Raw genomic sequence first — 27,977 nt, 5'->3', positions numbered from 1 at the left:
CAATACCAGGTAGGATTCTAATTATACATGAGAAAATGGATCCACAGAGGTTCTATCCATTGCTACAATGTTTCAACAGAGCCAGGAATGTGGTTGGAATTTGCATCACTTAGCTATAAATCACAGGTTGATATTTAATATGTCCTGAAAGGATATATACAGTATTGTACCGTATCTATGCAGACCATCCGACCTGCCTCTTGAGAAACCTGTATGCAGATCAGGAAGCAACAGTTAGAACTGGACATGGAACAACAGATGGTTCCAAATAGAAAAAGGAGTACATCAATGCTGTATATTGTCACCCTGCTTATTTAACTTATATGCAGAGTACATCATGAGAAATGCTGTGATGGAGGAAGCACAAACTGGAATCAAGATTGCTGGGAGAAATATCAATAACCACAGATATGCAGATAGCACCACCCTTATGGCAGAAAGTGAAGAGGAAATAAAGAGCCTCTTGATGAAAGTGAAAGAGGAGAGTGAAAAAGTTGGCTTAAAACTCAACATTCAGAAAACTAAGATCATGGCATCTGGTCCCATCACTTCATGGCAAATAGATGGGGAAACAGTGGAAACAGTGGCTGACTTTATATATTTTGGGCTCCAAAATCACTGCAGATCGTAATTGCAGCCATGAAATGAAAAGACGCTTACTCCTTGGAAGGAAAGTTATGACCAACCTAGACAGCATATTAAAAAGCAGAGACATTACTTTGTCCACAAAGATCCATCTAGTCAAGGCTATGGTTTTTCCAGTAGTCATGTATGGATGTGAGTTGGACTTTGAAGAAAGCTGAGCACCGAAGAATTGATGCTTTTAACTGTGGTATTGGAAAAGGCTCTTGAGAGTCCCTTGGACTGCGAGAAGATCCAACCAGTCCATCCTAAAGGAGATCAGTCCTGGGTGTTCATTGGAAGGACTGATGTTGAAGCTGAAACTCCAATACTTTGGCCACCTCATGCGAAGAGCTGACTCATTGGAAAAGACTCTGATGCTGGGAAAGATTGAAGGCAGGAGGAGAAGGGGACGACAGAGGATGAGATGGTTGGATGGCATCACCGACTCAATGGACATGGGTTTGGGTAAACACTGGCAGTTGGTGATGGACAAGGTCTGGATTGCTGCAGTTTGTGGGGTCACAAAGAGTTGGACATGACTGAGTGACTGAAGTAACTAATGCAAATCATAAGCAAAATTCTGCCATATTTATAGGCATAATGTGAGGATTCCCAGGTGGCTCAGTGGTAAAGAATATGCCTGTCAATGCAGGAGACATGGGTTTGATCCCTGGGTCAGGAAGAGCCCCTGGAAGCGGAAATTGTGACCCACTCCACTATTCTTGCCTGGAGAAGCCCATGGACAGCAGAGTCCAGTGGGCTACAGTTGATAGGGTTGCAAAGAGTGACACGACTGAGTGACTGAGCATGCACACATATGCATAATGTGACCAATTTAATCATTTCCTTTCTCCCTTCTCTCATCAGGTATATTTCTCATGAAATAGGGGAGAATCCCTAAGACATTTCATGAAGTTATTTCAATGCATTTAAATGTACAGACTATAAAATGTGGAAACCATAGTTTAGTTCATAAAGTCTTCATTTTGATACTTATCCTAGGTACATCTTCATTGCAATTACTGTGTTTAATTAGCCAATATGTAATCACTGGTAACAATGAGTATGAATGATAATAACTCTTGGTGCTATGTCTAAATAAATCAGATGCCTATCAATTGTTGTCGCTATTTTTCCAAACAATTGCTCAAGCAAATTTATCAAGCCACTGCTGAGTCATCCTAATAGACAAATGATAAAATACAACATTCCTAGATATTGTTTATCATCTAGCTCATACTTATGTTTGAAATTTCTCTTTCACTGGTCCTTCATACTCAGGGCAATAAAGTTAAATTTCTGATAAAATCCCAAACTGGAGAAGGAAATGGCAACCCACTCCAATATCCTTGCCTGGAAAATACCATGGACAGAGGAGTCTAGCGGTCTACAGTCAGTGGGGTCACAAAGAGTCAGATGCAACTTAGTGACTAAATAACAGCAACAAAATTCCAAACAGAATCTCACTTCCATGTCTTTGTTAAAAGGGTATTCCACTTGAGAGTCACTAACCCTCCACCATTACATCTTCAGCAATCCCACTGTCCCAATCCATTTAAAGCAGTTCTCCCATTTTTCTCAACTTTCTTAGTCAATAGTCTCTCCTTCCTCTCAACTTCCATAGTACTTTATCTTATACATTTCCAATTTAATTTATCCTCTTTTACTAGCAGATATATAGGGGCTTCCCAGGTGGCTCAGTGGTAGAGCTCACCTGCCAATGCAGGAGACATGGGTTTGATCCCTGAGTTGGGAAGATCCCTGGAGAAGGAAATGGCAACCTATCCCAGTATTCTTGCCTGGGACATCCCATAGAAAGAAGACCCTGGAGGGCTACAGTCCATGGGGTCACAAAAGAGTCCAACACGCCTTTGCAACTGAACAGTAACAACAATGCAGATATATAAGTATAGAATACAGATACAGGATATTTATATTTATTAGGATTTCATTCATTATTAAAATGTACAGTGTTTTAAAATAGGAAACATTGTGGGTTGTGTATATAGGTATACACCACCACCATTCCATTTTCTATGTTGCCTAATCTAGAACATGATGAAAGTGTTAGTCGCTCAGTTGTGTCTAACTCTTTGACCCCATTGACTGTAGCCCTCCAGGCTCTTCTGTCCATGGAGTTCTCCAGGCAAGAATACTGGAGTGGGTAGCCATTTTCTTCTCCAGGGGAACTTCCTGACCCTGAGGTCAAACCCAGATCTCCTACACTGCAGACAAATTCTTTTTCACTGAGCCACCAGATAAGTTCTGAAGTAGAATCTGACATAGAGTCACCACTGGTTATGCTGAGCTCAATAAGTTATCACTCAGAGCTATTTCTGGCTGCAACTGAGAAAGTCTATTTGAAAACAGGGAATTCATTTTATTTAACTGGGAGAAGATCAAGTAGCTAATCCCAAGTAGAACTGACATGCTACCAGTACTCTGTTTTCATCTCTCCTCTATCTGCATTGGCTTAATTCTATCTAAATTGTCATCGGCTTAATTCTCTTCAATGGCAGATTGCCTCCTTCCAATTATGGATGCTTCAGTGGCTCTCAGACATGCAGGCTCTTTTTTGCCATGAAGGAGAAAGTAAGATAGGCTCCTAGTCTGGAGTTCAAAAATCTCAGCTGCCCATCAATGAATCAAAGATTGTGCCCAAGGCAGTGAGGTAATCTAATTGGTTAAGCTTGGATCAGATGCCCATGACAAGTTAATAACTATAGCAGATCCTATAGAAAGATAGTGGCTCCCACTTAACTCTCATGGCTAGAGAAGATAGAAGAAGCACTTCCCCCAAAAAAGCACTAAAAAATAGTACCTCTTCTTGGAAAACAAGGAAGAGTCATTGACTATGATTGGCAAAGATGTTCAAGGCAAAAATGTGAATACTCATTACTTGAACATGAGACAAACCTTTTAAAGTCATGAGCTAAGTCGAATTTTTAAGGTTTACTGGACGTGAGTTGTGTACCCTAGACATGACATTACTCTAGTGTCAAATGCAAACTTCATTTGATATATTTAGCAACTGCAATCTCCTAGGCACTGACCAATAAGAGCTGATATCTAGACTATCAGAAAAAAATCTAGCTCTGGTGTTAGTTCTAGTACATACCTGTTAAATATAACGTCCATTACTGTTATGGCAAGTCATCATTGAATGCGATATGATATAGACTCTCTGCATGCCATTCTTCAGTCATTTGTCTGCTACACTTTAATCTAAAAATGACAAATAACATGATAAAAGTCAGTTTCAATGTAGGCCCAAGTTTGAATTTTTTTTAATGTATATAAAACCATCAAGAGAAACAATTAAAATATGCAATCTGTAGTCCCATTTACAAAGTTTATATATCACTGGGCTTCAAATTGAACTCTGTAGCCTACATACATGCATGTCTGACTCCTTGTGACCCCATGGACTGTAGCCCTCCAGGCTCCTCTCTCCATGGAATTTTCCAGGCAAGAATACTGGAGTGGTTGCCATTTCCTTCTCCACCTGAAGCCTAAAATTTTAGTAAATTTTTCAAATTATTGTGAAATCATTGTATCTTTGTTCTGCCAATGCACTTGGAGAAACACTGCTCTAAACTGCATTCCACTTAGGAAAAGCACCCTAACTCTTTGTAAGTAATCGGAATAAATAAGAAAATCAACAGCCATGAAGACATAGAAGGAGAGTCCTGTGCTATCAGCTGGAAGCCTTTTGTTTATTAGGAATTAGAGTAATGTGAGGTCATCTTCTAGTGGCATATAATTCCAAAGTGAGTCAGCCAGCTAAGCCAGAAGAGACAGGTGTGGGGAACGAGATGAAGACAGAACATAGTGTCTCTTGAGCATATTAGCTTAATACTAGGAGTTATCAAAAAATAAAAGAGCTACCTTGACTGAAGAGACAAGCCTAATATTTTGATCTTTATGTGTCTTATAAGGTTGTTTCCCTTTCCTTTGGTTATCAAAGCATACTGAAAAAAAATTAAATTACAAGCTAAGCTGCATATGATGAGACTGCAATTAACTGCAATTAAAAATTGCAGTTTAAATAATCCAAATATCCATGGTAGACAGTTAATGATTGATTGGTACATATGATATGCCTGGATTCTTACACTCTGTGATTAAAATTCCTCAGCAGAGTGATGTCAAGAAAACAGCTGTAAACTTAAGGGGAGAAAACTATTTTGTCCCATTTCCACCAATAGCTTTCAATAGGACTTTGAACCAATTACTTGACCCTTTGGATTCAATCCTCTCATCTTTAAAAGAAAGAAGGTAAATTATAAAACTTAATGTGAATTTTAGCTCTAACATAATTATCCCATGAAACACAAAGCAAAGCTTAATCCCTCAATGTAATCAAGTCTTTAAAGGATAAGACATACCTAAGGAGTTTTTTTTTATCTGTCCTCATATCACCACTATCAGAGTGAAATGTCAAAGAACTAGTTATTTCTTACAGTGCAGTTCAAGCTAGGTAATATAATTTGAAGCCTTGCATTTAAACTTTCTATTTTTAATATCCAGCTCAGATGTTAACAAACATCCTCGGCCCTGGAGTGAGGTTTAATAATGTGTTTGGCTGTACAGGAATCATTTAAGGAGCACCAGAAGCCTCTACATGGACAAAAATTATTTACCAAATACTATGAGGAGTGCCTTTCCTTAGAGTCACCCTTAAGAATTAAAACTATAAAATAATATCTTTTTTGCAACTCACAAACACTATCTGGAAGAGAATTGAGAAAAGACATGGGTCTGGCTCCTATTAGCCCATAGTGTCAGTAATACCTTTGGTATTATTTAGAGGCAGATCCAAGTCTTGAAGGGTATGCAATGTTGTACAATTATTAGACATTCTTTAATGAAAAAATGCAAGAGTATTATTATAAAATTGGATTATAAAGGGAAATTTTAGTTAGGATCGGAAAAAAAATAATCAAAACAAATTACTGGAGTTTGGAGATTCAGGTTCTTCTGAGATGTCTTTAAACACTGTGCTACAAATAATTATATAGAAATATTTTCTAAATTCAGTCTGACTTCCACTGCCTTTCTACAACATTCTACAGAACTCAGCAACTTCCAACACTCACAGTGACCTATGCAAGTAGGGCATTAAGTTTAATAGACATCATGGTAAATCATATATTGTTAAATCATCAGACTGACAGACAGGAACAAGAACACCACAGAATTAGTGTTAAGAGGGGATGGGAAGATCACAAGCTGACTTCACGGACTGCTTCAGGCGGGCAGTCAAACGTAACTGCTGAATAGGATGCCTGGGAGTCTTTATATGGGGACTTCCAAGTATTAGGACATTGAAGATAAAGTCCCCATCACTGAATACACTCAGCCAGTTATCACCAGCAGGCCAAATACTACCATCAGGAAATATACAAGAAAAAAGAAAAATATAAAAATGTAAAAGAAAGGATGTTGAAAAATATGTGGGCAGGGCAGAATGATCTAAGAAAAAAGTTTGAAGAGAAAGACATATTGAGAAAGAGATGGAGAAGAAGGTCTTAAACATCTGTTCTGAGTGATCTTGCAGAACTAACCACTTAGCTCCCTAGCTATACGCCAGGCTTCTGGTGCTCAGGGAACATTAGGCTTGGAAGGATTCGGGGGACTTAGCCTGACAGAGCCACATGTTATATTAATGGTAGTTCTCTTCTACTCCCTCAGTTTAAAGATTAGAAAAAGAGTGTCACAGAGGCCACTGACACATCAGAGATGCCATAGTCTAGTTTTAAACAGAGCCAGTGTCCACAAGCTTGATGAAAAATCAGTGGTATTTTCTCAATGATTGCTTTGCAAAAAACTACCAAAAAAAAAAAGCTGAGATAATCTTCTTCTCCACAGTGAACTTAAACCTTTTCTATATAAAGTTGTCCACATTCTTCCTTCAAAGACCATCTCAAATTTAAAAATTTAAATAATAATAAAAATGAATATAAAGTTTATATAAAATATAAAGTTTTTTATATAAAATATAGTTTTTTTTTTTTTGCCAAAGATAGCCATTTCTCCCTTTGCATGTCCAGTTCATCTTGCCTTCATATCTTACAGTATTATTTCTTCCTCTGTCTGAGTTGCTTTCTCTTCTCTCTTTGCTCATCCCACACACATGAAGGAATTACACACAGAATTGTACACATACACGGATCTCTATGTACACATATGCTTTTGAAGAGAGACATGCTGAAATATGCACGCAAGCACTCCTTAGAGAAGCATCTGTGCTCAGTCACAACTGTGTCCTCTGTTGGATTGCTAAAAATTATTTTGGGCAGGAAATTAGCTCCAAGACTGACAGAGAGCACAATCACTGGAGTCATCGCTAGTGTAATTTTTGTAATTGAAGTATAGTTGATTTGCAATAGTGTGCTGATTTCTGTTGTACAGTAAAGTGACTCTTATAGTTTACTGTTCTCTGATATGTGAAAACCCTCTCCAAGCTCATGGCTTTAACTGCCACCTGTGACTGATGACATTAAGTGCATATCACCTGCCCAAACTTACCGCCTCTCACTGCATTCTGAATATTATATAGGCGTCAAAGATGATACTCCTGAAATGAAAGTCAGCTTTCCCACCATAGCTGTGTCCTTTTTTCTTTTACTTACATCACTCAACCTCCTTCTCAAGCTGGAAATCTTAGTGTTATTATTGACAAGGCCCACAACCTTTTCACCAGCACCCCTATTGTGTGCCAAGTTCAAGTCTTTCTTTTTTTTTCTCATTCTAATGCCTGTTCCCCTTTTTTAGTATATAACTCAAGCCTAGGTTTTCATTACTTTTAACTTGTATTATTGAAACAATGGAATTGATCTACCGTTCTCTGTTCCAATTCCAGTATGTATGTATGTGTATATATATATATATATATATATGTATATATATATACATATATATATCTGCAAATTGCCAGTCTCCTATTTGAAACTCCAATGACTCCAAATTACTTACAGATTAAAGTTTGAATGCCTTACTCTGATAATCAACGTCCTCTAGTTTTTTGACTCCATTTATATTTCCAAATTTGCCTAGTATGACTTCCCTTAACAAGTCAAGAGGCCAGAGAAACTGATATCCCTATTTCTGGTGGTTGCTGATCTCTTTGTCATTGTTTCTGCAGTTCCACTTACTTTCTCCTATCTTTCTCTCACTTATACAAATGCTAACTATTCATATAATTCCCTCAAATGCACATAATACTTTCAGGATATCTCATTCAGGGCACTTATCACCTTCTGGGTCTCCCTAGTATCTCAGATGTAAAGAATCTGCCTGCAATGCAGGAGACCCAGGTTTGATCCCCGGGTTGGGAAGATCCCCTAGAGAAGGGAATGGCTCCCCACTCCAGTACTTTTGCTTGGAGAATTCCATGGACAGAGGAGCCTGGCAGGCTACAGTCTACCGGGTCACAAAGAGACAAACACCGACTGAGTGGCTAACACTTTAGCATCACTTTCTATCTACATTACAATGATTTTGATGTATAACTCTTCTCTTCAGTGCTTCTGATCCTTAGTATGTCCCCCTCTTTGCAACCTCATGGACAGAGGACCTCATTGTAGCTCGCCAGTCTCCTTTGTCCATGGAATTTTCTAGGCGAGAAGACTAGAATGGGTGCAATTTCCCTCTCCAGGAGATCTTCCCGACACAGCGATTGAACCTGCATCTCCTGCATTGGCAGGCGGATTCTTTACACTGCACCACCAGAGAAGCCCCGGTCTTCTCCTACCCTTGAGTAAATACTGTTTCTTTTTTTAAGAATACACTTGCTTTTTAAGAATACACTTGAATGCTTCAGAGCAGAACCCATGGATAATTTATCTTTGTATCTCCCACAATGCCTAGCAGAATGTATGCATATTATAGATATTATAATATCTATATTATACTATCTATAGTATAATATCTATACTATACTATCTAAGAGGGCTTTACTTATTTAAAAAAAAATCAACACCATTATTTACCATGGGATTTGTTCGTAGTTACTTATTTCCTCTGAAATATAATCAGTAGCTAAACTACCAGTGTTGATTGGCACTTTCAGTAATTATTATTTTAAAGGGTATTGAATATACTTGCAATCCAGTCCTTAAAGATAGATTAGAATTTCATCATAATTTAAGACTTGTGCACTTTTCTTATTTCAATGCATCAAAAATTCAGCTGTTTTCAGACAGATATGGACAACACCGTGGTTTTCAATGTAACATCTCCAGAACTGGAAAGAAATTGTGACATTCATTTAATGTTTAAAGACTATTCTTTATTTCCCAGGTGTGATGGGAGAATATGAGCCGAAAATTGAGGTCCATTTCCCTTTCACAGTTACAGCTGCTAAGGGAACAACTGTTAAGATGGAGTGCTTTGCACTTGGCAAGTAAGTACACATACTTCTATAATTAGACACAATTGTTTATTAAAATGTGACATGTCTTATTTTTATATCACTTACTTTGCTAGGTTTTATTTTCCTTGAATTAAACCTTGAAGCTTCTTGGTGGCTCTTCATTTTTTTAAAGAAAGGCAAATGGGAATTGATGAAGTAACCAATTATAATTATCTCTTTGGTCATTTCTCTGAGCATAAATGTATATAATTTTGCTATTTTAACATAAAGGAAATGTAATAAAAGAAGAGCTTCACATGTCTTTGCTTACTTGTCTTAAAATTTCAGTATCATTCTTAAATTTTATTCAGCAATGATGTAAATAAAAAAGGGATGAGGTCCTATCCTCTCCCTATGTAAAAGATACAGAGTCTGACAAGAAATAATAAGACAAGACTATAAAAATCATAAAGATAATAGCCACTCTGGTCCAACAGATTACTTTAATCTCTTCTAGAATAATGTTAACATGATAGCACCAGCTGTCAATATGTACAACATGCAATTATTCCCCAAATCAGGAAGATGATTTAAATCTCACAATGTATAATCACTTGTCAATGATGTTTGCAATAAGAATATTGGGCATAAAAGCAGGAGTGAGATTTTGATTATATTTGATTAGAGTATTATGATTTATCTTAAATAGAGTGTTGCTGTTTTGTTTTTTAGGGTGATAAGACCTCAGAGTCCTTTCTACACTCTATAATTATAATTTACATAAATGCATCTCTATCAGAGTTACTAATCATTCAACTTCAGTCATGGTGAGCAAACTCCCACAGCATAAATATAACATACTTGGAAATAAAACATGCTCTATAAATATATTTGTAGTAGGCTTAGTCTGTGGGTATGAAAATCTTAGTGAATATGAAAAATTCTGCTAATAAAAGGTGTTTTAGAGCATAACAATAGTAATTACCATGTTTTCTAATATTAAAACTATTTGAAATAACATGTGCAATTCTGTTTAAATCTATGTAGGAGTCAGATCATAGTCAATTAAAAACAAAATAGATTGTTGTTTGGTCTATCAAAAGTGTTGAGCAGTCCAACAAAAGATGCCTGTAAGAGGAAGTATATTTCAATAACTTAAAATTCATCCAGGAGTTACTTGGCAGATATCCGAGGAAGATTTCCAAACCCATATATATTAATAATTAAATACTACCTTAAAAATCATGTTTTTCATCATTTTCCAAAGTTGTGGTGTCAGGTATGCTTGAAAATGCCCCAAGTGAACTGCTCAATTCTGATAAATACAAAAATAATTATATTGGCTTGATGTCAAAGGTTTTAGTATATCCTTCAGTTAAATAATTTTTAAATGTCAGAATTTGCACTAAAGCCACAAACGAAAAGAGGTTATACTGTAAAACAAATTAGAGAACTAGATTTATAGAGAAAAAGCAATATGGGATATTTCCTCAGGCAGGCTTATTTAATAAATTTGATATGTTTGCTTTCTGAAGTCTTGAAATATGCTTAGTAAATAGATCCGTAAAGTCCCTTTCATTCTAGGCTGGATCTAACTGCCAAATTAAGTTCTTTTAATACTATATTTTCTTCAGCTTCTCCACTCCTTCTTTGTTGTTCCCTCTTTCCCCATGAAAATAAATAAATATGTAGGAAGGTGAACGAAGCACACAGACTGTCAAGAAGGTCTCTGCTGCCTATTCTTTATGTGAAGTGTCACAATTATGGGAAAGAGAAAAAAAACATGCTATGAAGAGATTTATCCCTACCTAAAGACTAATTTACCACTCTATTGAAAGTAAATAAGATCAAAGAAATAGCATCTTTACATATGTTAATTTCTGTACAGCACATTATCATGTGGAATAGATCATTGGATCTCAACATGATCACAGCAATTTCAAATTAATACATGAGCATGTGCTGTATTGCTACAGCTCACCTGAGCTGCACCTCACTTGAATAAGTACTGGAGTCCCTGGTATACCTTTGTCTGATCACAATCGTCAGTATCTGTCACTAGATATCGATCAGCACCTTGCCACTCGAGCTAATATGCCCCTCAGTCTGTCCACATAGAGTTGTTTATCCAAATGTTCCCCATATACTATTATAACCAAATTCTGGCACGGGGCTTACTAAGCTGTATTCTATCTCATGTGCAGAAGTATATAACTCACACCCATTACTCTGTATCTAAATCTTGTATTTTTCTTCAGCAACCTTAACACAGTTTTAAAGTATTCACATATGTGTTTCACTACTTTAAAAAAAAAATTCACTGTATCAGTCAGGAATCCAACTGGAAAGACTCAGATAGCTCAAAAGAATTTAGGCATAAATTGAAGATCCAAGAGAACTAAGGAAGAAACTGAAGTATCTGCAGACTAGTGATAGCAAGAAGTTATCTCACCCTGAAGCCAAAATGAGCAAGGGCGGAAGATAGTGTCACCAGAGGCACCTGAAGAGACGGTGTTGTCCGGGGGCCACTCTACAGTACCTATAGCTGTGCAGAGATACGTTAGAAAGACACAGCTGAGGAAAGGAGCAGGAAATTCGTATCCTAACTTTTTCTTTGTACGTTCTGATCTTCTCCTTCTGAGCTCATGACTGAAAGGCCGCTAGAAGCCAGCCTGCAAGCCCAGAGAATGCAGTTGGCAACACAAAAAGGAAGGCAGAGATTCTGAGGGAAGATGAGGGTGACCAGCAAGGGAGACAAACAGAATAACCAGCAAGTACCCATCATTAAATTTTAAGCCTCATGAGGGCAGGGATCCTGATTGCATTCTTCACTTCTGTATTTCCAATGCCTACCACAGTGCCTGGCACGCAACACTCAGGAAATATTTTTTGAAGGAATAGATGAACTCTGAAAGCTATGTGCCTACTTAATCCAGTCTACTTTTTATTAACAGATAATAAATAATAGACTTTATTTTCTAAACATGTCAAAATACAATTTCACCACTGCTTACAAAGAAAAATGCTATGTTCTTACGCTTTTTGAAAAGTACATTTGCCTCTCTATATAATTTGTCTCTAAACACATTCTGTTCTTGCAAGTTAGAGTATGTAAATTAATGCAGCCATAGTTGCACATGGAAACTTACATTACCATATGTAAAGTAGATAGCCAATGGGAATTTGCTGTATGTCTCAGGAAACTCAAACAGGGGCTCTGTAACAACCTAAAGGTGTGGGGTGGGGAGGGAGATGGGAGGGAGCTTCAAAAGGAAGGGGATATATGTATACCTATGGCTGATTCATGTTGAGGTTTGACAGAAAAGAGCAAAATTCTGTAAAGCAATTATCCTTCAATTAAAAAATAAATAAATAAAAAAGATAATTTAAAAATATATAATCTAATAACATTTTCTGTATTCTTGAAAGAAAATAGCAGAAAGGCAAATTATTTTAGGTTACCAAAGTTTACTATATCTTAGTATCACACAAATTCACCAACGTGCCTAATTTGAAGTTAAATAAAAAGTCAACTGGGATTGCAATATACTCACTACTATATATAAAATAGATAACTAATAAAGACCTACTCTATAGCAACGGGAACTCTACTCAATACTCTGTGGTGACCTATATGGGAAATGAATCTAAAAAAATACATACACATATGCATATGTATAACTGATTCACTTTGTTGTACTCCTGAAACTAACACAACGTTGTAAAGCAACTATACTCCAATGAAAAGCTAAAAAATAAAAAGAAATGCCGTATGATATCACTTATAATGTGGAATGTAAAGTATGACATAAATGAACTCATTTATGAAAGAGAAATAGACTCACAGACAGTGAGGACAGACTGGTGGCTGGAAGGGGGGGGTGGCAAGGACAGAGTGGGAGTGTAGAGGCATCAGATGCAGACTGTTTGTACAGAATGGACAAGTGACAAGGTACTACTGTATAGCACAGGGAAATACACCCAGTGTCCTAGGATTAAACCATAATGAAAAAGGATGTTTGTAATGTGTACCTGTGTGTGTGTGTGTGTGTGTGTGTGTGTGTGTGTGTATGTGTATCACTGAATCACTTTGCTGTACAGGAGAAATTGACACATTTGTAAATCAACTGTACTTCAGTTAAAAATACCCACTTTATGGAAAAGAAACATATTTTATAAAAATAAAACATCCCTTAATAAATTTTTAAAAGTCAATGGTAAAGTTGTAAGCTGCAAGTTTGCTTCTAAAAAAAACTCTACTTAAATCTTAATTTGAAAAAAAAACGTGATTTTTCTATAAGCTACTGCAGAAGAATACAATAGGAGAGTTCTATTTATACCCCCTTGGAAATCTCTCGGCAAATAGAATTATACAGCACTGAGTACAGAGAGAATGCATGAAGTGACTGTCACATGCTATGTTTAGTATCATTCAATTCAGCAAAGGTATGATTTCCCCAGAGGGGGGAAAAATGGGAAATGCTTAAAGAGGATCCACTGGGAAACAAAGGTGTGTAAGGCTTGGGAAATACAGCAATGTGTAAAAATGGGAAGGTAGATTAATCACTTTGGAAAGAAAAGGCTGTTTTAGACATATGGAAGATTATTATCAAGAGATCACCACAAGCTGTTCTCCAGTTTCACCAAAGTGGGGAGAGGGAGAAATTCCAACAGTATGGGATCAAACCAGTGGAATTAGAATGGGTATAATGTAGAAGTGCTTAAAAAATTTTGTTAAAGGGAAAATGGGCTGTCAGTGAGGCAGAAGAAGCTTAGAAGCTTTTCCCCCACACTGCTGTAATAACAAAATAAGATCTGTTTGCCTTCTAATAATTTAGGTGCAATGTTTTCTGAAAGGAGAGAAATGGTACTGGTCAGAGTTGGAAAAGAATATTTTAAACCTCTTTTGCTGGCCACTCATCCACCCACACAGACTGAATTATTAAGAGTAAAAGGTTAGAGTCAGGCAGACTTAATTGGCTGCTTTTGGCAACTACATTATTATACAACATTTTAAAGTGGTTGGTGGCATGTGCAGGAAGTAGAAATGAAGGGTGTTGCCTTTTCTCACTCGGCATTAAGCTTCGTGACGTTAGTTTGGAAAGAAGCAGTGCCTTTGATATTTCCCAGGTTGGCTTTTAAACACTGGACACAGTACTCTTGAAAGGAAATGAGAGATAAGAGGTTAAAGGACAATGCAAGTAAGGACTCTCTTAGGACCCTAGTAAATATTTCATTTCAACATTATCTCTAAATGTGGTGTGCCTAGAGATTATCATACCAAGTAAGTCAGACACAGAAAGAAAAATACCATATGATGACACTTCCATGTGGAATATAAGAAAATGATACAAATAAATTTATTTACCGAACAGAAACAGACTCACAGACTTAGAAAACAAATTTATGGTTACCAGAGGGGAAAGCGGATATTGGCAATATGATCTCTGGTTCCTCTGCCTTTTCTAAAACCAGCTTGAACCTCTGGAAGTTCACGGTTCACGTATTGCTGAAGCCTGGCTTGGAGAATTTTGAGCATTACTTTACTAGCATGTGAGATGAGTTCAGTTGTGCGATAGTTTGAGCATTCTTTGGCATTGCCTTTCTTTGGGATTGGAATGAAAACTGACCTTTTCCAGTCCTGTGGCCACTGCTGAGTTTTCCAAATTTGCTGGCATATCGAGTGTAGCACTTTCACAGCATCATCTTTCAGGATTTTAAATAGCTCAACTGGAATTCCATCACCTCTACTAGCTTTGTCCGTAGTGTTGTTTTCTAAGGCCCACTTGACTTCACATTCCAGGACGTCTGGCTCTAGGTGAGTGATCACACCATTGTGATTATCTCGGTCGTGAAGATCTTTTTTGTACAGTTCTTCTGTGTATTCTTGCCACCTCTTCTTAATATCTTCTGCTTCTGTTAGGTCCATACCATTTCTGTCCTTTATCGAGCCTATCTTTGCATGAAATGCAAAGATACCTTTGGTATCTCTAATTTTCTTGAAGAGATCTCTAGTCTTTCCCAATCTGCTGTTTTCCTCTATTTCTTTGCATTGATCACTGAGGAAGGCTTTCTTATCTCTCCTTGCTATTCTTTGGAACTCTGCATTCAGATGGGAATAGCTTTCCTTTTCTCCTTTGCTTTTTGCTTCTCTTCTCTTCCCAGCTATCTGTAAGGCCTCCTCAGACAGCCATTTTGCTTTTTTGCATTTCTTTTCCATGGGGGTTGTCTTGATCCCTGTCTCCTGTACAATGTCACAAACCTCTGTCCATAGTTCATCAGGCACTCTGTCTATCGAAAAAGCAAGAGAGTTCCAGAAAAACATCTATTTCTGCTTTATTGACTATGCCAAAGCCTTTGACTGTGTGGATCACAAGAAACTGTGGAAAATTCTGAAAGAGATGGGAATACCAGACCATCTGACCTGTCTCTTGAGCAACCTGTATGCAGGTAAGGAAGCAACAGTTAGAACTGGACATGGAACAACAGACTGGTTCCAAATAGGAAAAGGAGTACGTCAAGGCTGTATATTGTCACCCTGCTTATTGAACTCCTATGCAGAGTCCATCATGAGAAACGCTGGGCTGGAAGAAACACAAGCTGGAATCAAGATTGCTGGGAGAAATATCAATAACCTCAGATATGCAGATAACACCACCCTTATGGCAGAAAGTGAAGAAGAACTAAAGAGCCTCTTGATGAAAGTGAAAGAAGAGAGTGAAAAAGTTGGCTTAAAGCTCAACGTTCAGAAAACTAAGATCATGGCATCTGGTCCCATCAATTCATGGGAAATAGATGGGGAAACAGTGGAAACAGTGTCAGACTTTATTTTTTGGGGCTCCAAAATCACTGCTTATGGTGATTGCAGCCATGAAATTAAAAGACGCTTATTCCTTGGAAGGAAGGCTATGGCCAACCTAGATAGCATATTTAAAAGCAGAGACATTACTTTGCCAACAAAAGTCCGTCTAGTCAAGGCTATGATTTTTCCAGTGGTCATGTATGGATGTGAGAGTTGGACGGTGAAGACAGCTGAGCGCCGCAGAATTGATGCTTTTGAACTGTGGTGTTGGAGAAGACTCTTGAGAGTCCCTTGGACAGCAAGGAGATCCAATCAATCCATCCTAAGGGAGATCAATCCTGGGTGTTCATTGGAAGGACTGATGTTGAAGCTGAAACTCCAATACTTTGGCCACCTCATGCAAAGGGTTGACTCATTGGAAAAGACCCTGATGCTGGGTAAGATTGGGGGCAGGAGGAGAAGGGGACGACAGAGGATGAGATGGTTGGATGGCATCACCGACTCGATGGACATGGGTTTAGATAGACTCCAGGAGTTGGCGATGGACAGAGAGGCCTGGTGTGCTGCAATTCATGGGGTCGCAAAGAGTCGGACATGACTGAGCGACTGAACTGAAGTGAACTAAGAGGGGAAAGGCTGGAGGAGGAATGGGATAAATTAAGAGTTTGGGATTAACATATACACACTGCATGTGTGTGTATGTGCTAAGTCACTTCAGACACGTCCAACCCTTTGTGACACTATGTACTGTAGCCCACCAGGCTCCTCTGTCCATGGGATTCTCCAGGCAAGAATACTGGAGTGGGTCATCAAGCCCTCCTCCAGGGGATTTTCCTGACCCAGGGATCAAACTCACATCCCTTATGTCTACCTGCATTGACAGGTGGGTTCTTTACTGTTAGTGCCACCTGGGAAGCCCCAACATATACACACTACTGTATATAAAATAAATAGCAAGTATCTACCATATAGCACAGGGAACTCTACTCAATATTCTGTAATAACATATATGGGAAAAGAATCTAAAAAATAATATGTATCTGTATTAGGGCTTCCCATGTGGTGCTAGTGGTAAAGAACCTGCCTGCTAATACAGGAGACATCAGAGACGCTGGTTCGATCCTTGGGTGGGGAAGATCCCCTGAAGAGAGGGTATGGCAACCCACTCTAGTATTCTTGCCTGGAGAATCCCATGGACAGAGGAGCCTGGTGAGCTACAGTCTGTAACAGGGCCACAAAGAGTCGGACGTGACTGAAGTGACTGGACACGCACGCATGTTACTGAATCACTTTGCTGTACACCCGAAACGAACACATCGTGAATCAACTGAACTCTAATATAAAATAAGAATTTTTAAAAAGAAATGCACTACAAAAGGGAAAAAAAGAAAGTTGGTGCTATTTCCCACTGATTGTGCTCAGTGTGCAAGTCTGATCTGTATAAGTTGTTAACAAGGTCATGTAGAGCAAAGTGAGAACTTTGAAGTATGGAGAGTTATTAGTTACAAGAAGTAGCTACCGTCTCTAGCTGCGGAAGAGTCACGGTTACTAAAATTTAAGAAGTTTGGAGGCACCCCTCTGGGACCCAGACCTCTGAGGAGCCTCCACCAGCCAGGGGATGGAGCTAAGTTTTCTGAGGTGGGAGTGTGATGTACTTGGAATTACAAGTGTTGGAAAAACTCAAACTAGATTCCTTTGCTGCTTAGAAAGAATGCCTCACTGAGGTGCCATTCACAGGAATCTCAAGCAGAGAGGGAGCAGCATAGAGCACATCCCTTTCCCTCCCCTAGTCTTGCAGCCTTTCTAGTGCCCTCTCTTTGCAGTGCAGAAATGTGGTTTCTAGAGTCCTGGCCCTTGCATCACAAAGCAGAGTAAGGAAGAAGCTACAGGCGGTAATTTAACAACCAGCACACATTGCACTTTAACTTTCCAAGCTCATCTTTTAATCAGCTGCGAACAACCCCTTCCTGGACCTCATCCCCACACACATCCCTCTTCTGTGAGCCTGCAACTCGGACCCCTCAGCCTAAAATATCCTGCTATCACAATCCCCGTTCAATTTTCAAGGTTTAAGCCAAATGCCACTTCTCCATTCATTTCTACCTGTTTTACTTGAGATTTAATATATTTCCCTTGCAGCCATATGAACACCCACCTCTCACTATTTAGCCTGCCCCATTGGGTCAGCTGTGTGTGTCTGCCTACTGTGCTAAAGTTTTGCGTCCCTAGAGTATTCTTCTATGCAGCAAGTGTTGAATATGTTTACCAAATGGAATCCAAATATGAGAATGTGGTCAATCATCTGTAACAGGAGGTATATTATTGCCTTTGGTCAGACAGAAATCTCCAGATGCCTTTCACATGTCTTGGCCCTGAAAATTCAGACAACATTGTATTAGCTACAGTTTTTTGGCTCATTTCATTTCACCATATGACCTTTTGCAGACCCCGGAAAGATCACTAGATAATGTTACACAGCCACCAACAATGAAAAACTAAAATTTGGTCACTGATGCTTAAGTGACACAAGGGCAAACTTGGGGTTATTCTGTAATAAAGAAGCCATATGCTATAAAGCAACATTGGTTTATCTACTACAACAATCCTGCAAGCTAATAGCACTACAGGCAGATGTTTTTTTCTTTACTTTACATGTTCCTTATCTTGCTTTCACAGCCATTAACACACAATCGGATCAGCTGTGCTCAAAAGGCCTTGAACCAGTTACTGTAATAATTATGTGAATGACCTTTCCAGACTCATCTGAAACCTGGTGGTGAGGTGGAAGGGAAGAACACATTCAATTTCCTGCCCCTTTTAGTTGCGGCTTATCTCTCTTTCAGGTAGCGTGTACAAATCATCTTTTGTTACACTCCATCAAATGCCTATTAGGAAACCAGGACGTTAAGTAATTTTTTTCTCCTTTTTATACTTTTATTGCAAATAACCAGTTATCAATTCACAAAGTCATTTTTGCTGTAGTTTGTGTTCCCTTTCCTCAGTTCTTACCAAGCCATCTCAAACGGCTCCTCTTACGTCGCATTGTAACTGTGAGAATGACAGATATTCCTCCGAGACTCCCCACGGTCTGCAACTGGCAAACGTTCATCAAAGAACCTGCTCTTTAGTTACAGACTGATGATTTATTAATACTGTTTATTTGAAACTGCCAGTCACTAAAGACTGCAGAAATTAAAAATAAATTGGAGTTGTGTGGTATTTGTCTATCAAATCAAAATCAAATTACTTAATTGTTAGATTGACAAAGGATCTGGGGATAGGAATTAGTTACTGAGTCTAGGAATCAATAAATGTTTAGATATCATAGAGAAATGGTACATTATGGATTCAAGAAAATTGCACTTGCTTCAGTAGTGTTGAAGCTAAGGACACATCCTCATTTCAGATGGTACCCAAAGGAAATGGGTACTGAAAAAACCTTAAAGATTGCATAGCCTGTTATCAGTTTGTAGATGGAAAAATGAGACTCTGCAGGGAAAGACCAGGACCTGCAGGCAAGCTGGCCAGACTAATCATATGATGCTTCATCATTTGATATTCTTTATATTTTCAACATTCTTCCTTCCACAGTGCCAACTATGAGAGCGCTTTATTTACTTTTGCTCTCAGAAGTGTCATCTATTTCTAGGGACACAGAGCAATTTATTATTCACATTTGGAGTCACAGTTAACTGGCATAATATTTCTAATTCTTCCAGAGTTGGCTTAGGACTGCTTAAACTGCCTCACCAGAAAAACTGCATACCTGCAAAAGGCCTCACAGCTAATATGCTGTAGAAGCAGACCAGGTCTTCTGATTCTAAAACTAATGCTTTTCCCAACTTACTGTGACACTTTTCAGTTGCTAAGAGTAATTTCCATTTTTATCAAAGCAACTATTTTTCTGGACTCATTAAGTATTCCAGTGATTAGTAATATTAGTATAGAGGACAAGTCACCAAGGGCATAAAGCAAGAGATGATATCAAAATGACTGAGCTTTATACCTGGATTCTTTTAGACACATCCAAGAACTTTAGTTTGGGTGAATCTCCCTGTAGTTTCATAGAATAACCTCTTCCACTGGAAGTTGATTGAGGGATACTAAGTTTTTATAATATAAAGGTTTTTAGGATTATATAGCCTCATGGCTACAATTTCCAAAACACAGTCTTTCTTTTAATCATTGCACATTTAAGTTTGTGGTTTCCTTTGGGTTTTTAGGGAAACACTTCAGCCTTAGTAATCATAAATTTAGAAGTCATATTCTAGGGTCTGGTGACAGAAAACTTTTATGATTACCTAACCCCATCAATTCTAGTGTAAGTCTTCTTACTAATTTAGGATTTAGCCTGAGATTCGGAGGATGCAGCACATCTGAATGTCTTTGGTCTTTTTGCCAGATACTTGATGAAGGAGAAAACTTTCCTTTATATTAATATCTCTGATATCAATGGCACACAGCACACTGAAGACCACATACAAAGTTTATTTATTCACTCATTAAAAAAAAGTCCTTATCTATTTATGGCTGTGCTGGGTCTTCTTTGCTGTGCAGGTTTTTCTCTAGTTGCAATAAGCCAGAGCTAGTCTCTAGTTGTGGCTCGTGGGCTTTTCATTGTGGTGGCTTCTCCTGTCGTGGAGCTCTAGGACGCGAGGGCTTCAGTAGATGTGGCCCGTGGGCTCAGCAGTTGCAGCCCCCAGGCTCTGGAGCACCAGCTCGATAGCCGTGGTGCGCAGGCTTAGTTGCTCCACAGCATGTGGGGTCTTTCTGGGCCTGGAATAGAGCCCGAGCCCCCTGCTCTGGCAGGCAGATTCCTTACAGTTCAGCCGCCAGGGAAGCCCCTATTTGTTCACTCTTAAATTTGAGCTCTTACCAATCGAGCAACCAGAGACATAATTCCATCTCTGTCTTTGGAATATTTCTATCAGTGAATTTTAAAACTTGGAAACAGGTGCTGTTCAGATGAGGTACGGAGGGTGAATCACATGGAAAAGGCTGTTACTCGAATTATAGTTTTCAAAACCATCTCCTATGCCTTTATCATGCAGGTAACATTAACTAAGTTTTTATTTATCTTTGCAGTAACATTTATTGGAAAAAATTACCTTGAAGTTAAAGCATTACAACTTTGTATTCTTCACTTCTATGTTGCAAATATAATAGTGCTCTAAAATATGCAATTAAATGAAATATATCTGCATGCACAATATATAATTAAACTGGTTCTGAATTATCTTATAACTCGTGCCTCTTTGCCTTAGGTAATCTTTGTTTCTCCACTATATGTAAGCATTTTCCGTTTCAGATGACAATAGAAAGCTTCTCTCTTTTGATTCGGTGTATTTGCATTCATCGTCCCTGACTGGGTGCTTGATCTTCAGTGATAGAGTCACGTGCCCAGGATAGGATATGATGCAATTAAGCAATGTGAGTTGCCTGTACAAATGAAACATGTAAATGCAGGTATGGATGTATGTGTACATGAATCAGTAATTAAATCAGCAGAAAGAGTATCTCAAGATAGAAAATCTTAAGACAGCTAAAGCTCTGTCGTCATGTTTTTTTCTTTATTATGCTTTTCTTTTTTGTAATGTAATATAGCAGCACGTACCTTCTGTTCCTGTCACTGTTGTTGTTAGTAGCTAAGTGGTACAGAATAGTTTTCATGTCAAATCTTTATAATAATATGTTTTAGTTTGGAGGATAAATTTAACTGATAGTGAATAGACACAAAAAGTGATACTCAGTGGGGACATATGTCAGCTGCTGTTTCATAGTAGAAAAGCAAGTGATAAGTACTTTTGGTCACCTCTAGCCCCTACTTTTCTTTTGGGGATCGAATCAATCTGGTTACAACTTTTAGAATGTCTTATTTATGGCCATTTTCTCAAAGGAAGGTACATTATGAAATCAGGTCACTTGTTTTATACATCCCTACAGAGAGATGTAGCTTTCTCAACATGTCTGATAGAAGAACATGCATCAGGGTTTCCTACACAGAAATAAAGGGGAAGAAGGTCTTCCTATCTCCACCTTCATGTAATGCTACTACATTCAGCCACCCTCCATTAAAAGAAAGCATAGGTATCATACACTCAAAAGCATCTATTGAAAAAAAGTTTACATATATGAAGCCTAGATATATTTTACATTTGATGGTATGTTACAGTTTAATTGGCAGTATTTTGTTTCTTCACTATTCTTAAGGGTGTGTCATGTTCAGAAGTGCCTTGGATGTGATGAATTAGAGTAATCAAGGCTAAAGTGGTATATATTTAATCTTAGTGATTAAGTCAGAACCTGAGTGATAACATAGTCTTCTTCCATTTATATTCAATCTAATTTTAAAAGTCTGAGTTAATAAGCAAAATATCTACCCTGTAGCACTGGAAACTATTAGGAAAATGGTTGTCAAGTGCATATTTTTATTTTATTAAATCAACAATGGTTATTCTAGCATTAACGATCTTGATTACTTCCAATCATGTCATCTGTGAGGGTCCAAACACAAGCACCTTTAAAGAGGCGATTGAATATAAAGGAAGCTAGTCCAGGAGAACCCCTCCTCCGCTTGCTTCATCATTTCTTAACTCTCTGGTTGTTGCTGAGTCTGTGTCACAATAACATAAAGCAGAAGAAACACAGAGTGATAGTTAAAGGGCTATATAAGATGGTGACCCCATTAGGTCCTTGTTTGGTTTTCATTTTTGGACCAAAGGAGTAAACTAGAAAGGATAAATATTCTAATACATTTTCAGTGACTTGAATGTGTAGAAAGAATCTATTAACTCAGGTGTTCATTTAGATAAACTAACTGCACTGCTGAAAGATTTCTTCAAACTGCTTCTGAAAAGTTTACTGAGGGATCATTGATATGCAATAAATGTCTAAGATATGCAATGGGATACATTTTAACATATGTATACCCCCATGAATGGCACATGCCTCTTCAGTACCCGTAAACATCTGCATGTAAATGCGTAATCTTTCCCTTCTTTCCATCCATTCATTGCCACCCCCAGAAAGCCGCTGATCTGATTTCTCTTCTGTCACCATAGACTAGTATGCATTTTCCTAGCATCCTATATAACCAGAATTACGCACTATGCAGTTTTGTTTGTCTGACTTTATCACTCAGAATACAGACGTATCTTGCTTTACTGCACTTCACTTTACAATGTTTCACAGATATCGTGGTTTTTACAAATTGAATAAGTCTATTGGTGTTGTTTTTCCAACATTTATTCACTTTGTGTCTCTGTATCACATTTTGGTTATTCTCAAGATATTTCAAAGTTTTATTATTTATTATTATCATTCTTATTATTATACTTGTCATGGAGATCTATAATATTTGATGTTACTATTACAAAAAGATTACAACTCACTAAAGGTTTAGATGATAGCAAGAAGGTATTTTTTAATTAAGTTAACTACATTGTTTTTTAGATATAATGCTATTAAATAATGTACACTATTAAGCTGCAGTTTATTGTAAACAGCTTTTATATGCACTGGGGAGCTAAAAAATCTGTGTTGAGTGGCTTTATTGTGATATTTGCTTTATTGTGGTGATCTGGAATTGAACCCATAGTATCTCTGAGGTATGGTTTTATTATCTTGAGATTCTTAGAAGTTGTTGGGTGTACCAATAATTTATTCCTTTATAATGCTAAGTAGTATTCCATTTATTGCCTGTATTACAATGTGTTCATGTATTTACCCGTTGATGGACATTTGGGTTGTGTCCAAGTTCAGCTATTACAAACCAAACTTCTATGAATATTTGTTTATGTCTTTGTATGAATTTAAGCCTTCATTTTTTCCTAAATAACACAATGAATGTTTCCTCTAGGTTTTTGAACATATGTGACATGGTTACAATAACTCTTTTAATGTTCTTATCTAATTCTATCATACATCTTTCTTTGTGTCAGTTTCAGATGATTAATGTTTTCCTCTTTATTATCAGTTATGTTTTCCTAATTCCTGGGACACATACAGTTTTTAATTTGACATCAAATGTTTGAATTTTATGTTGTTTGATACTGGGTATTTTTGTATTCTTGACCTTTGTTCTGAGATATGATTAAGTTAGCTGGAAACAATCTGATCTTTTCAAGTCTTTATTTCACGCTTTTTCAGACAAGACCTGAAAGCCATTCAATTGAGGGTGAATTTTTCCCCACTCCTGAGGCAAGAGTCTTCTCAGTACTCCACTCAATGACTCCTGAATTATGAGATTCCCCACTCAGACTAGTAGGGTAGGAACTATTTCTGACCTGGGTGAATTCTGAGTATTGTTTCTTCCAATCCATTCAGAATGTCCTTTTCGATCTTTACATATTTTTCTCAAATGGATATGTGGACTCATTCTAAAGTGAATAATCAAAGAGAATCTTCCACAGATCTCAACATTCTCTCTCTATGCTGCTCTCCCCTTTTGAGTATTGTGAACCCCAGCCACCTTAGCTCCCCTAAACTCCCAGATTTTTCCCCTCAAATCAGGAAGACAGATGGGCTTTGCTTGAGTCTCTGCTACCCTGGAAACTTTGCCCAGGGATTAAGCTGAGCCTCTTGTATGGCTCCATGTGCTTATATAACTTATTTCAGGGATCAATGTCCTTCACAGCCTGATGTCCAAAATTTTGAGATCTATTTGTATATATATATTTTCTAATTTTCACCTGTTTTCTATTTAGTATTTTTTAGTTGTTTTTTTTTTTAGGGAGCAAATGAAAGCTCAAAAGTAAAGCTACTCTAACCATCTTTGTCTAACCAAGAAGGCAGAAATGAAACATGTGGGATATAGCATATTTTACCTGCCTTTATTAGAAAAAAAATATTCTGTAAACTTTGGAAACAAAAAGATACTAGAATGGTTCTTTGACTGAATTCTTCCTCAGAAACAATTTGGAATAGGAGAAGTAAAAAGGAAAAGTAATTTTCTAATTTAACCCTATAATCCTCAAAAAGAAATCTGCCATATTGCATTCATGGGAATCTATAACTTCTACAGTTTAATAACTTGTATTTTTAGTGCCAAGTTACCTGACAAGAACAAAGTCTTGATAGTGTGAGATATTTATCAACTGAACCAATTATTTACCTATATGACATCAGATGAGTATTGCATAGATCAAATCTCATATAAAATCTGTAGAGTAAGAATGACAATTTGTGTGTTAGTCACTCAGGCATGTCCAACTCTTTGCGACCCCATTGACTGTAGCCTGCCAAGCTCCTCTGTCCATGGAATTCTCCAGGCAAGAATACTGAAGTGGGTAGCCAGTTCCTCTTCCAGGGAATTTCCCGACCCAGGTCTCTTGACAATGCCTACCTCATAAAATTGCTATTAAATTTCACTGAGAGTCTCAATAGTAAAAGCTTATAAATTGCATATTAATTCCCTCTTTCACTCTAGTTCTCTGGAATATTTGCAAAACATTATTTATTTTATGAAACATTTGCTGATACTTTAATGTTCTGCTTTCTGAAATACTATAAAAGACATAGTCCATTACTCAAGTGTTTCCTCAACCAGGAATGCCAATATCCTATAAACCTCACACTCTCTGCTAACATTCAGCTTTTTATGGTTTAAAATGAGAATAGACCAGAAAAAATCCAGTCTCTAAATTTCTGCTTATAATATACATTGACATGTGCCTTAGTAATCTAAAAAAATTCTGAAACTATAAAACAAATTTATATACATAAGAAACACTGGGAATTTTTTCTGTCAGTTTTATCTTTCCCAAACATTCTTTCAAGTCAAAACCCTTCTTTTATTCCCCCATTAGTTTAAAGACTACGTTTTAAGCTGATTTTACATGCTAAGTCAAGGGTAAAATTTTACTCAGGTTGCTGTTAATATTTAAAATATTTTATGATTAGTCTAGTGTCAAATTTGATATATTGATCTTAGAGAATGCCAATAGGCCACAAAATTTTCAAAAGGTAAATATCAGTGGTCAAATACTTAGGAAAAAGATACACACACAGACACATACACACACATATGTATATGCCACAGTCCATGGGGTTGCAGAGTTAGGCATGACTGAGTGACTGAACAACAATATTTATATGAAAAATTTTGCTCCACCATTGATTTTAATGGCTTAATAATTATTGCTATAAAATCCATATGTTCTGGATATAGAAAAAATGATTAAGCAAAACAACTTGAGTCATATTATAGTTTTAATAGCAATATGGGATAGATACTTTCTCTGTTTATGAAGATTGCCAGTGACTTTAAAATCTATAAGTAATTCAATTATAAACAAAAATTTAAGTGCAATGAAGACAGAAATATAACTGAAGAAAAATGGCATTGAAAAACAACTTTGAACCTCCATTCTTCCATAGCTGATACAGACTATGTTGTTGTTGTTCAGTCATTAAGTCATGTCTGACTCTTTGAACCCCATGGACTGCAGCAGGCCAAGCTCTTCATCCTTCACTATCTCCCAGAGTTTGCTCAAATTCATGCCCATTGAGTCGGTGATGCAATCTAACCATCTCATCCTCTGCCATCCCCTTCTCTTTTGCCTTCCATCTTTCTCAGCATCAAGGCCTTTTCCAATGAGTTGATCCATCACATCAGGTGGCCAATGTACTGGAGCTTCAACATCAGTCCTACCAATGAATATTCAAGATTGATTTTCATTAGGATTGACTGGTTTGGTCTCTTCGCAGTCCAAGGAGTACTCAAGAGTCGTCTCGAGCACCACAATTTGGAAGTATCTATTCTTTGGCACTCAGCCTTCTTTATGGTCCAACTCTCACATCTGTACATGACTACTGGCAAAACTACAGCTTTGATTATACAGAACTTTGCTGACATCAGGATGTCTCTGCTTCTTATTAATATTATGCTGTTTAAGTTTGTCATAGCTTATCTTCCAAGGAGCAAGTGTCTTTTAATTTCATGACAGCAATCACTATCTGCAGCATTTTGAAGCTCAAGAAAATAAAATCTGTCACCTCCACATTTTCCCCATCTATTTGCCATGAAGAGATGGGACCAGATGCCATGATCTTACTTTTTTGAATGTTGAGTTTCAAGCTAGATTTTTCACTCTCTTCCTTCACCCACATCAAGAGGCTCTTAGTTCCTCTTTGTTTTCTGCCACTAGAGTGGTATCATCTGCGTATCTCAGGTTGTTAATATTTCTCCTGCCAATCTTTAGATTCTAGATTCCAGCTTGCGGTTCATCCAGCCCAGCATTCTGATGATGCACTCTGCATAGAAGTTAAATAAACAGGGTGATGATATACAGGTTTGTTGTTCTCCTTTCCCAATTTTGAACAAGTCAGTAGTTCCATGTCTGATTCTAATGGTTGCTTCTTCACCAGCATGCAAGTTTCTCAGGAGACATCTAAGGTGGTCTGATATTCTGATTTCTAAGAATTTTCCACAGTTTGTTGTGATCCTCACCATCAAAGTCTTTAGTGTAGCCAATGAAACAGAAGTAGATTTTTTCTGGAATTCCCTTGCTTTCTCTATGATCCAGCGAATGTTGGTAATTGGATCTCTGGTTCCTCAGCCTTTTCTAAATCCAGCTTGTACATCTGGAAGTTCTTAGTTCATGTACTGCTGAAGCCTAGCTTGAAAAATTTTGAGTATAACCTTGCCAGCATGTGAGATGAGTGCAACTGTGTGATAGACAGACCATTCTTTAACATTGTCCTTCTCTTGGATCAGAATGAAAATTGACCTTTTCCAGTCCTGTGGCCACTGCTGTGTTTTCCAAATTTGCTGACATATTGAGTGCAGCACTTTAACAGCATCATCTTTTTAGGATTTGAAATAGCTCAGCTGGAATTCCATCACCTCCACTAGCTTTGTTTGTAGTAACCCTTCCTAAGGCCTACTTGACTTCACTCTCTAGGATGTCTGCTCTAGGGGAGTGATCACACCATCATGTTTATCTGGGTCATTAAGACCTTCTTTATATAGTTCTTCTCTGTATTTTTGCTTCTTCTTAATCCCTTCTGCTTCTGTTAGGTCCTTACTATTTTTGTCTTTTGTTGTGCCCATCCTTGCGTGGAATGTTCCCTTGCTATCTCCAATTTTCTAGACATCTCTAGTCTTTACCATCATATTGTTTTCCTCTGTTTCTTTGCATTGTTTATTTAAAGAGGCCTTCTTACTTCTTGCTATTCTCTGGAATTCTTCGTTCA

General features: G+C 37.6%; 1 protein-coding gene across 1 annotated transcript in view; it reads left to right on the top strand.

Moving 5' to 3' along the window:
• Positions 1-27,977, top strand: part of CNTN5 (contactin 5) — a 1,514,795-nt gene that overhangs the window by 1,153,329 nt on the left and 333,489 nt on the right. Inside the window, exon 10 of the mRNA XM_081545335.1 lies at positions 8,929-9,031. Within this exon, the coding sequence (XP_081401461.1) occupies positions 8,929-9,031 (103 nt within the window). The remainder of the gene's footprint in view (positions 1-8,928; positions 9,032-27,977) is intronic.

The sequence above is a fragment of the Giraffa tippelskirchi genome, chromosome 11 (assembly GCF_054371585.1).
Source record: "Giraffa tippelskirchi isolate mGirTip1 chromosome 11, T2T-mGirTip1v1.2.pri, whole genome shotgun sequence".
In the NCBI taxonomy this organism is placed as follows: domain Eukaryota; kingdom Metazoa; phylum Chordata; class Mammalia; order Artiodactyla; family Giraffidae; genus Giraffa; species Giraffa tippelskirchi.
Note: the sequence above shows the minus strand (reverse complement) of the source record. Positions and strands in the feature narration are given on the sequence as shown.